The sequence below is a fragment of the Ictalurus furcatus genome, chromosome 2 (genome assembly GCF_023375685.1).
Source record: "Ictalurus furcatus strain D&B chromosome 2, Billie_1.0, whole genome shotgun sequence".
In the NCBI taxonomy this organism is placed as follows: Eukaryota; Metazoa; Chordata; class Actinopteri; order Siluriformes; family Ictaluridae; genus Ictalurus; species Ictalurus furcatus.
Window position 1 is genome coordinate 38,634,663 of NC_071256.1, and position 11,807 is coordinate 38,646,469.

The window sequence follows — 11,807 nt, forward strand, 5'->3', positions numbered from 1 at the left end:
ATTTTTGCACCTTTTTATTAGCCTACGTTTTAAAAAATTGAATATAGGTCTATACATACGAACGCTTTGTCGATTTAAAAAAATCGTCATAAAGAATTAGTCGTTTGGCGTGTCGTATTATTCAATACTGCAGCGGAAGTAAACAAATCGAGAGGTTTTTTATTTATTTATGTATTTTTTTGGCGTGTTTCATTTCCCCATAAACAGGCCACCACGTCTACACGAGCATGCGATCGTGTGAACGCGTGTAAGCCACAAACTCGTCACTGAGTCGTAAGCAAAAAGGTCAAGAACTAAAAAAAGGCCACAGGTTCGATTGAGTAACGTTCACGTGAGGAGTCGAGGAGTGAGAGAGGGGAAGAGGCTGAAACTGTGGAGAAATGTGGCGTGAGGAACAGAGAAAGAGACAAGTCCAGTCTGGTCTAGGAGGGGAAAAAAAAAACTCTACCCCCCCCACCCTCACCCCCACCCCTTCCTCTTCCTCCCTCTACAAAAGCGTCCATCCTCCATCCCTCCTTCATCAGACTCCCAAGCGAGAGACAACGAGAAGACCCAAAGAACTTATTCCACGCTCTTCAGAGAAACTCAAGGCTTCTGAGAAGGTTTGGACTTGAACTATTCTCTTATTTTGTAAAAAAAAAAAAAAAAAAAGATCTAAAGTCACGTTCTATATTATTCCTGTGAAAGAAATGATGAGCTTTTTTTTTTTTAATGTATTTGCTGTTTAAAAAGTCTTTATTTTTTGCATAAATATTTGCATATCAATGTTTGTAGAATTTAGACGATGCTCCGGAATCCTGATGAGATGAGACTCGTATTTTCGTGCATTTATTTATAAAATTAATGAAATTAGTTTTAGTTACATGAACTGAAATGTAAGGTCTGTTACGTTTCTCAGTTTTTTATCGTCTGTCACACGCGTGAAGAAAACTTTCATTTGAAATACTTCAGTTTCTTGTTATCATGTTATATTTATTATTACACTTTTAACACAATTAAAATATTACATTTATATATATATATATCGTTTTTTTTTTAAATTGACACTTTAAAATATTATTTATTATCGTTATACGTATCAAACGTTCACAGAAAGTCAGAGATTATACTCGTCATCTTCGTTAGCAGATTTTCATTAGTCTCGTTTTTGAAAGATTTCTTTCTCCCTGGACTGAATTTTCTTTCCAGCAGCTTTCTAACAAACAATAAACTAGCGCTTTAGGCTTGTATAGTGCATTAGGATCATGTTTTTAAGTCATCTGTTGAGCTGTTGAGCAAATCTCCCTGGAAAGCATCAGTAATTACAGGTAGTCGGAGTGTCTTGTTGCCCGCACGCTGCCTCGCCCTTCTCAAGGAGACACAAAGAAAAACCCGAGGAGAGAAATAACAACACGTTTATGATGATCCGCTAGATCCTGACATTAATTTCAGGTGGTGTAAGAACATGATGAATCACAACATTTCTCAGTGTAATGCTTCTATACACCTCAAATCCCTCGCTAAAGCACAGCTAGAGGTGGTGTTTTTTTGGGCGAGCTGGGCGAGGCCTTGCTGAAGGCTGGAGTTTGGAGAGGGGTATAGGTTGGGCTCTGAATAAGACCAAGGACGAAAATAAGGATGAAAATGTGTCAGGACACGTCAGGACTCCCCGCCCAGAGCTGTGTGTGTGTGTGTGTGTGGTTTTTGAAATTTTTTATAAAGATTGTTTATCAGAAACTGAAGCCAGAAGGTAGAAATTCCTGCACGGGCTTGTTCACAAGGAGGTTTCAGACACCGAGGCATGCAGTGGTGCATTAATGTGTGTGCGAGTGTGTGTGTGTGAGTGTTTGTGTGTGTGAGTGTTTGTGTGAGTGTGTGTTTACAAAACAGCATCATGCCAGACATTTTAAATCACAAAGGATAAAAAGATTAAACTTCATCTCTTCCTGCTGAAAAACAAACGTGGCAAAAAGAAAAATCCATCAGATCGCATTCTTTTCAAATGCTTTATTGTGCCTCGAGGGGAGTGAAAAATAAACCCCAGCACGTTAAAAAAAAAATCATACAGACATTTAAAAAAGAAAATCGGCTCTATAGATATATAGAATAGATCAAATATATATTTAAAGATAAAAAAATATCGATTTATTCTAAATTCTGCGCATTCACACGGGACTTTCTTCTACTTTTTATTTTCACTACAAAAAGAAATATATATATATATATATATATATATATTAGCAACTTAAATATCTTTAATGTAGGCAAACTCGACTGATATTTCTCTTTATTAGACTATTCAGACCTACTCCTTCATATATTTACTCATTTCAAGCTTTAAATCTTATTCTATTGAAAGATTTGCTTCTTTCTATAAACAAACAAATAAACACTTAAAAACACTAAAACAATTAGAAAAATGATCCGCACATTATCAGAACAAAATGATTTCAAGCCTGAAATGAGTAAAAAATCATTCGAAATGGGTTTAAAAATCTTAATTACTTTATTCTAATCTCATAACAGGAAATACAAGATACATTCAATTATAATCAAGAAGTTATTTGCAGAATATGTGAGAATTTCACTGTAATAAAACAACACATTTTCTCAGGGTTTAAACAAATATATTAATAATAATAATAATAATAATAATAATAATAATAATAAGACCATTTGTAGATGTTTATACTTATTTCAAGCCTAAAAGGAACTTATCCACTTATTATAAGTGTAAAAGTCTAGAAAGAGGTCAAATGATCAACCAGCAGAATAAGAATGGAGTAAATATGTTTAGAAATACTTTTAATCACCTTATATTTTTTTATATATTCATCTCATATTGAGAGATTTTACACAACATTTTGCTTTATTCAAGACATTTTTGTTTGTGTATACTTTACTTTTTGACTCATTTATGATTTACAGTTTGCACTTCTTAATAAACCCTGACGGGATTAAGACTTATTTAATTCACCCTTAAGAGTCTCTTGCACATAATCTGACTCAACGTTTTAATAATAATAATAATAATAATAATAATAATAATAATAATAAAGTTGCATCGTGTCTCAGAGTTACGGAGAAAAAGAAATCAGCTTCACCGTCGTGTTATTGGGTTCAGATTTTTTTAGCCAGCACTTTTGTATTTTTATTTATTCGTGGGAGTTTAGTCATCTTCCAAACACAACCTTCTGACCAGTCGTACACTTTGTTATTCAGTCTCTGGACCAATCAGAAGTGGGTTTATTCAGAGACAGGTCTGTGAGCATCATAAATCTCTCTGAGCTGCAAACCACGACTCTGCTTCCAGTGGAAATGATATTGTCGGTTATAAAAATGAACTGGGGGTAAAAACGGGCAAAATAAAGAATTGTGGTGCGTGTGGAGGGTGGGACCGAAATTTCAGAGCGTCGTGTGTTTGCAGGTTAGGACATGAGAGGGTTTCAATAGAGGGTTCCTTCATTTCAGTCATGTTTCATCATTTTCCATGCAGCACATTTTATGCTTTGCTTTTTTGTTTTACTTCTTTAAAAAAAAACAAAAAAAAAAAAAAAAACACATAACACTGAACTTGCAGAACTGTATGGAGAAATTGCAGCACTGTTAGTATTTATTTACAGAACCAGATATTATATATTATATATATATATAAAAAGGTAAGCATGTTTAAAAAAAACCTTAATTTTGTAATTAATAAAAAAATTACTTCATTCCAATCAGCTCAAATATTTTACCTTGAAAAATATTACATCAATTATTTAAGGATGTCGATGACCCAAGGTGAAGTCAAAAGAATGTAGTGTTTCGGTGAACAGTTTACACGAGCTATTTTTTGTGCCATTAAGAAAATCGTTGCACATAAGTTCATAAGCCGTGTTTAATATTTTGCAATTCCTGTAGTGTTTTTAAATTCTACAAAGTAGGCACCGTTTACCCCTCCCACGTGTTTACTACTGGCTTACAACCGCAAGGATTCCCAGGATTAAAAAGGTTTAACCCAGGAGCGTAACTGAAATAAAAGTCACTACAGCGTCTAATTTTCGCTCCTCAGATCCCTCGTGTGTTTTTTTTGCACCAGAGATTAAAAGCAGCAGGTTACACTGACCGTCCCGTCCCTCTCTCTCCTACAGGATGGGATCGGCAGGAATACAGATCGTGTGTGTGGGTTTGGGAATTCTGGGCCTCATCGCTGCCATCGTCACCTGCGTCCTCCCCAGCTGGAAGGTTTCCTCCTTCACTGGACAGAACATCATCACGGCACAGGTACACACACACAAAATGACAAGAACCATAAAACGCTACAGATAGAAAAACAAATACACTGTACACAGGTGTGTGTGTGTGTGTGTGTGTGTGTGTGAGGAGGTGTGAGTGTTGTAATTCAGACTGGAGCTCTGCAGCTCTGTACATGTGTGAGCTTCAAGTGGTGTTTAACTGCACCTATACATTACAGCTCAGGTGTGACCGAGTAGCCGAGGTGACTCATGTGTGGATTTGGTTCATGTGAGTCATTAGATGAACTGTGTGATGTGAGTCATTTGAGCTAATTCAACTCGGCTGAATCAGGCATGTGATTTGTTCAGATGAACGGGTTGTGGTAAAATTGGCTCAGCTAATTAACGAGTGGATGAAATTAGATGAGTTGGGTGACGTTAATCAGGTGTGTAAGATTAGCTCAGGTGAATCAGGCTTTTTAAATTGGCTCCGTTGACTCAAGCATATCAGGTCAGCTCAGGTGAATCAGGTGTGTCTAATTAACTCACTTTTAATTAGCTCACAGCTAAATTAGGTGATGTGAATCAGATGTGTTAAATTGGCGAATCAGGCAAGGTGAATCAAATAAGGAATCAAATGCACTAAATTAGCTCAGTTAAATATGGTAAATCAAGTGAGGTGAATCAGTTGTGTTAAATTAGTTCAGTTAAATAAGGTGAATCAGCTAAAATGAATCAACTGAGATGAATCAATTGAGGAATCAAATATGTTAAATTGGCTCAGTTACATCAAGTGAGGTGAATCAACTGAGGAATCAAATGTGTTAAATTTGCTCAGTTAAATGAGGTGGATCAGCTGAAGTGAATCAGGTGAGGTGAGTCAAATGAGAAATCAAATGTGCTAAATTATCCCAGTTAAATGAGGTGAATCAGGTGAGGTGAATCAGATGTGTTAAATTAGCTGTGGCGTAAAAGAAAGAACCAACAGTATAGTTGCTGTGGTGGAGAGTGTGGTACACAAAAATAAAGCGTTAGGTGTAATTGTAACCCATCTACTGTGTGTGTGTGTGTGTGTGAGTACAGGTGCAGCAGGAAGGCCTGTGGATGGAGTGTGTGTACCAGAGCACAGGCCAGCAGCAGTGTAAATCCTACGAATCACTGCTGATCCTGGGCTCGGACATCCAGGCAGCTCGTGCCATGACCATCGTGTGCTGCATGGTGTCAGCGCTCTCCCTGCTGGTGCTGTTTGCTGGCGCTGACTTCACCACGTGTGTCGAAAACGAGGACGCCAAGCCGAAAATCTGCCTGGTGGCAGGTGTGGGCATGCTCATAGCAGGCATCCTGCTCATCATCCCCGTCAGCTGGACAGCCAACAACGTCGTGAGCAACTTCAACAACCCGCTGATGAACCCGGCGAACCGCAGAGAGCTCGGGCCATGCATCTTCATCGGCTGGGCCGGAGGAGTGCTCCTCCTGCTGGGCGGAGGACTGCTGTGCTGCTTCAGCCGCCCGCGATCCGGAGGCTCTGGAGGCACGGCCAAGTACTACAGCAACAGTGCCTCGGCTCCAGCTAAAAACTACGTCTAGGTGTGTTGTAGATGTGTAAATCACACCTCAAATAGCAAACATTTCAGCTGGGGGTGGGAGGAGGAGGGGGTGGGTGTTGGTCTAAAACATTATCACTTATAAATATTATACAAGATAAAATTCCATTTATCAATATAACACTAATAAATAGTAAGGTTGTTAATATTACGCTACATGTGTGTAAATAACTGTCATAAATATGATTGTTTAAAACATGGTGCATTATTTTTTTGTTTTTAAAGATCATGACATGATAAATGAAACAAATGAAAGAAAAAGCAGCTAAAGTTTGTTTATAACATGATATACCAAGAAATGAAATTTAACATCCATTAGATCCACCCCTAATTTGAATCATTTAAATATGGGCAGGGCTTCTTTAACGATACAATTTCGTGTGTGTGTGTGTGTGTGTGTGTGTGTGTGTGTTTCAGGACAAGTAAATCTCAAACCTCATAAGTCTGTAAATATGACATTTCCAGGATAATGAAAAAATATAACAATGTCTATGTTCATTTACATTCTTTTTTCTTTTTTTTTTTTTTTTTTGCAAATCGCTGCTGTCATGAGAAAACATCATTTATATAGCTGTAAATCTTTAAAAAAAAAAAAAAAAAAAAAACACGTTTCAGCATGTTTTTTTTTTTAAATGCTGCGTTCAGAACAGCTGGATTTTTGCATGACAGCACTGAAATGATGTATTTTATGATATTTAGCTTCATTAAGAGTCTGTAAGTCGGCGAAGTTTCAGGTAAACCCGTCCTGTAAGAGCAGCTAAAGCTGAACACAAGTCAGGATTTAGTCAGAGACTTGGTGTAGAAAAGCTTTTTAGACCTGTGTGAGATGTAATACACGTGATCAGCTGTGTGTAACGTCGCTTTGTAATGATAAAATAGTAAAACTGTAACATCATGGCTTTGCTTTTTTTTTTTATATTTGATTAAAATAAACATTCCTAATACTTTAATTATGTTTCGTGTGTTCGTTTGGAGTTTTGTACCCTTTGATGATGATGACATGATTTTTTTTATTATTATAAACTTCTGAGATGTTACAAGAAACAGAGGGAATAAAATAATAACCAGTATTCTGATTTCTCTCCATAGCCACGCCCCTAAAAATGTTCACATGGTGAATGATTGTGCAAGAGGTGGAGCGTTCTTTACACGCCTCTTTGTCCTGATTGGCTGGATGTTGGTGGCCCACATTATGTTTTTTTTTCTCCTCTCAGCAGATCATTTAGTGAAAAAAAAAATCAGATCCTGAGTTTTAAATACATAAATCAACAACAACAACAACAACAACAACAACAGCAGCAACATCATAATGGCTTTCAGAGAGACAGAGAGTCACTGAGGGCCAAATTCAGAGTTGATGACTTCAAAGTTAAAAAAAACAAGTCAGTATTAATTCATTAAAACTAGCACTGGAATGAGGTAAAGAACTATAAGCTGCTATTTCAGGGGAATCCAAAAGCGACGATTAAATAATGAATCAATTCAAACGGAGAAGAACAAACCGACAGCATAAATCATGTGCATGGGTTGCGTTTTCATGACCTCGACTTAGTATCTCACAGCCACGTTAATCAAAACAATAAAAACACACAGTTTAGCACCTCGGGTCAAACGAGCTGACGTACAGACCGGGCTTCCGCAGGTCGCTGTCTCAGGACATTGTCCCAGAGTGCTTCAAGACCACCATTACAGCAATACCAAAAAAACAACAACAACATAAAAGACTTTTGCCCAGGCGCCCCGACCCCTACTGTCAATCAAGTCAAATTTATTCCTAAAGTGTATTTACAGACAACAGCAGTTGATCCAAAGTGCTGTACAAAGCATTAAAATTCATCACATTAAATAAGATCATAACACAAAGAACGAGAAGATTTAAAAAGAGCTAAAGATGGAGCGGACCTCACGTGAAGAGGGAGACTGTTCTATAGTTTGGGACCAACCACAGAAAACGTTCCATCACCCTCCGTCTGAGTATGACGATCAGGGGACGGATAAAAGAAGTTAATTACATGATAGTAGTGTATACATACATATAATATACATGATACTCAACACTGTAGTAGGAGAGTGGAGGTGAAGAAGGTCAGTGATGTACTGTGGAGCAGAACCAGAAACAGCTTTGTATACATAAATTACCATTTTAAATTCGGTTCTAAACCTGACAGGAAGCCAGAGAAGAGATGCCAGATTAAGGGGAATACAATCTCTCTTTTTGGTCCCTGTTACACATCTGCATTTTGCACAAGCTGCAGATGAGATAAGGCAGAGTGAGGAACGCCAACAAACAAAGAATTACAGCAGTCCAACCGTGATGCAACGAGAGCATGAGGCACAGTTTCTAGGCCTTTTCTAGAGAGAAACTTTTCATTTTGTAATCAATCTTGTCGTGCTCAAAGGGTTCTTTAATGGTTTATTATGGAATTAAGGGTTTGTTAAGGGCTCTTTCATGGTTTATTGGGGAATTAAAGGTTCTTTAAGGGCTCTTTCATGGTTTATTAGATAATTAAGGGTTCTTTAAGGGCTCTTTCATGGTTTATTAGATAATTAAGGGTTCTTTAAGGGCTCTTTCATGGTTTATTATGGAATTAAGGGTTCTTTAAGGGCTCTTTCATGGTTTATTATGGAATTAAGGGTTCTTTAAGGGCTCTTTCATGGTTTATTATGGAATTAAGGGTTCTTTAAGGGCTCTTTCATGGTTTATTGAGGAATTAAGGGTTCTTTAAGGGCTCTTTCGTGGTTTATTGGGGAATTAAGGGTTCTTTAAGGGCTCTTTCATGGTTTATTATGGAATTAAGGGTTCTTTAAGGGCTCTTTCATGGCTTATTGGGGAATTATATATATATATATATATATATATATATATATATATATATATATATTTTTTTTTTTTTTCTTTTCAGATAGGCTTTAAGAATGCCTTTGACAAAAAGAAGGATCATTCTCATGGCTGGTTGTCACAAGGCTGTGATGGCCTTTATCTGACTCAAACTTATCAACAATTTCAAAAAAGGGGAAAAGGGTGCACGTAAAAACCACATTACCCAACTGTGGCCTTTGTTTAATTAATTTTATTTATTTATTTATTTTCCACAGTCACTAAACAGGCCTCACATTGCACAAGCCTTTTGAAATATCGAGCAACTCTTAACACAAAAACAAAAAAGCAGAAGAAGCTCAGAGAGAGAGAGAGAGAGAGAGAGAGAGAGAGAGAGAGAGAAATAGATGCTTCCCTTTACCTCCAGCTCATAGACACCTCTCTCTCCCTTCTCTCCTTCTGTCCTCTTCATCAGAAACCTTAACCAGAACCGGATCAGAACCTCCATCCCCCCCTCCAGCTGCAGGTACAGGTACTGTGCCGAACTGAGCGCAGCGGTAAAGTACAGTTAGTTCCATTTATGACTCAGTACAACTGCAATATTACACAAAAGCCCTATGAGTACAGCTTGAACCAGAAAAATCTAGAACTGTAGAAGTTTTAGCAAGACTAGTACAGTAAAAGTCCAGTAATAATTGTATTTTTTTTTAAATCCAGTAAAAATCCAGAAATGGAAATATGAGAAATATAATTTAATACCGTCAAACATCCAACAAGGCAACTATGACAACTTTCAATATCTTAAAATCTCCGCTTGTGTATATTATTAAAGTACATGTACTTACTTTTATTACCTTAAAGTAAAATAGTTTTTAAAATATTATGTTTAGACCTGATGTGTGGCATGGAAGGAAAAAAACCACACTTGTTATATGTTTAGTTTTCTGTAAAAAGGTACAAGGTGGTAGAATATTTAGTACACCTTTAGTACCTTTAGTCTGTACCTTTTACCTCAATAGGTGCACGTAAAAGGTGCGTTTTAAAGGTCAGAATATTCACTGCAGCGGAATGTTTAGGAATTAAATCCTGAAAGTGTTTCATCTTTAATATTATGATTGTACGAGTGTTATTAATGCTCATAATTGCACCTGGTGTCGCACCTTTGAGGCAAAATGTAGACTAGTCGTACTTCGGGTAATAAACATGACCTTTATTTCCCCACTATACTGTTTAATACAGAGTGGGTATAAAGAGTTTACACACCCCTCTGTTAAAATGGCAGGTTTCTCAAGTAAAAGAACGAAATGAAGATAAATCATGTCAGATCATTTTCCATCTTTAACGTGAAAACGCAAAGTACACAAACGAAGTCAGAAGCTTCTATGGGGAAAAAAAAGGAAAAATAAAACCGGTACAATAACCTGGTTGCATAAGTATACACACCCCTAAACTAATACTTTGTTTTATTACACCACTCAGCCTTTTTGTGGTAAGAGTCCATCATCTTGACTCCATTCCAGAGCCATCAGATTGTGAGGGAACCTCCTGTGAACATCCTGCTTCAGGTCACCACACAGATTTTGAGTTGGATTCAGGTCTGGACTCGGGCTAGGCTATTCAAAAACATTGATCTTATTTGGATGTGTGCTTCGGGTCATTGTCTGGTCAAAGGTGAAATTCCATTTCATCTTCAGTTTACTAGCAGACACCTGAAGGTTTAGGACTAAAATCGAGGTAGTAATTCATGATCCTCTTCACCTTGATAAAAACCCCAGTTCTGATTGAAGAACAGCAGCTGTAAAGCATGATGCTGCCACCACTGCACTTCACCGTGGGGACAGTGTTCTTGTGGTGATGTGCTTTTTTTTTTTTGCGCCTTATGGAATAATGGATTCATTATACCTTTTAGAATTGGTCTCATCAGACCATAACACATTTTACGACATGGTTTGGGATGCTTGAGTTGTGCTTGGATGTTTTTTCTGAGAAAAGGCTTCCGTCTAGCCGTCCTACCCCACAGCCCAGACATGTGAAGAATACGAGAGATTGTTGTCACATGCAGATAATAATCAGCACTCGTCAGTTGTTCCTGCAGCTCCTTTAATGTTGCCGTAGGACTCCCGGCAGCCTCCCAGGTAAGATTTTATCTTGTCCTTTTGTAAATTTTGGAGGGACGTCCTGTTCTTGGTGACATCACTGCAGTGCTCCATTTTCTCCACATGTTGACGATGACGACCTTCACAGTGTTCCATGGTTCATCTAATGTTTTGGAAATACTTTTATACCCCTCTCCTGATCGATACCTTTCGACAAGTGAGACCCTGTACAGCCTTTGTAAGCTCTTTGTGGATCACGGCTTCAGCAGTCAGATCTTCAAACCCAGATGTGAACAAGCTCCTACAGAAACAGCTGGTCTTTATTTGGGGTTAATCAGAATAATTTCATTGATGACGGCTGTATGATAATTACTTTTGAACATGAGATTGAACGTCATTGGTTCGTTCTGAACACAGCCACACCCCCAGTTATAAAAGTACAATGCAACTAGGTTATTTTTATTAAGTTTTTTTATTTTCCTGTAATACACAATACACAGCAGTGTGGAATTTACACTCATAGATGTACACAAACTCTCACAGGATACGAAAGTTTATCTGACCCAAGTAGATTTTTATGAATGCCACATTTATTGTTTAAATGTTCCTTTGTTTACTAAAGGTTGCTTCTAAATCTTCTAAACTGAAAACTTATACTAGATGTTTATTTGTCCAATATGATTGTGAAATAAACCCATACCAGCTATGAGATGCATCTATATAAATATATAAGTGTAAATTTAAGTATATATATATATATATATATATATATATATATATATATATATATATATATATATATATATATATATATATATCACACTTACACTGAGAGTTTAGAGAAGCCAGAGAAAGTACCAGATTGTACCCAGGAGAATAATAACAGCGTTCATTTAGGCTGAGAATTAGTCATGTTGACCTGAGACTGAGCCGTGAGTAAGTGGAAAGTTCTCCTTTAACAGACCCAGGTGCAGGTGGAACTAATTGCCACTGATTATAATGAAGAAGGTGCTCTCTTCCTCCCTCTGGCGGCAGAATCCGGTCTAGCAACGTTTCTTGTTGATCTCTGTCTCCCTCTAGTGATGACACGAGG

General features: G+C 37.4%; 1 protein-coding gene across 1 annotated transcript; it reads left to right on the plus strand.

Moving 5' to 3' along the window:
* Positions 1-499: 499 nt before the first annotated feature.
* cldni (claudin i) lies at positions 500-6,750 on the plus strand. The gene is made up of 4 exons (XM_053618926.1): positions 500-602; positions 4,113-4,245; positions 5,280-5,783; positions 6,218-6,750. The coding sequence occupies exons 2-3, from the start codon at positions 4,114-4,116 to the stop codon at positions 5,781-5,783; spliced, it is 636 nt and encodes a 211-aa protein (XP_053474901.1). The 5' UTR covers positions 500-602; position 4,113; the 3' UTR covers positions 6,218-6,750.
* The last annotated feature ends 5,057 nt before the right edge of the window (positions 6,751-11,807 follow it).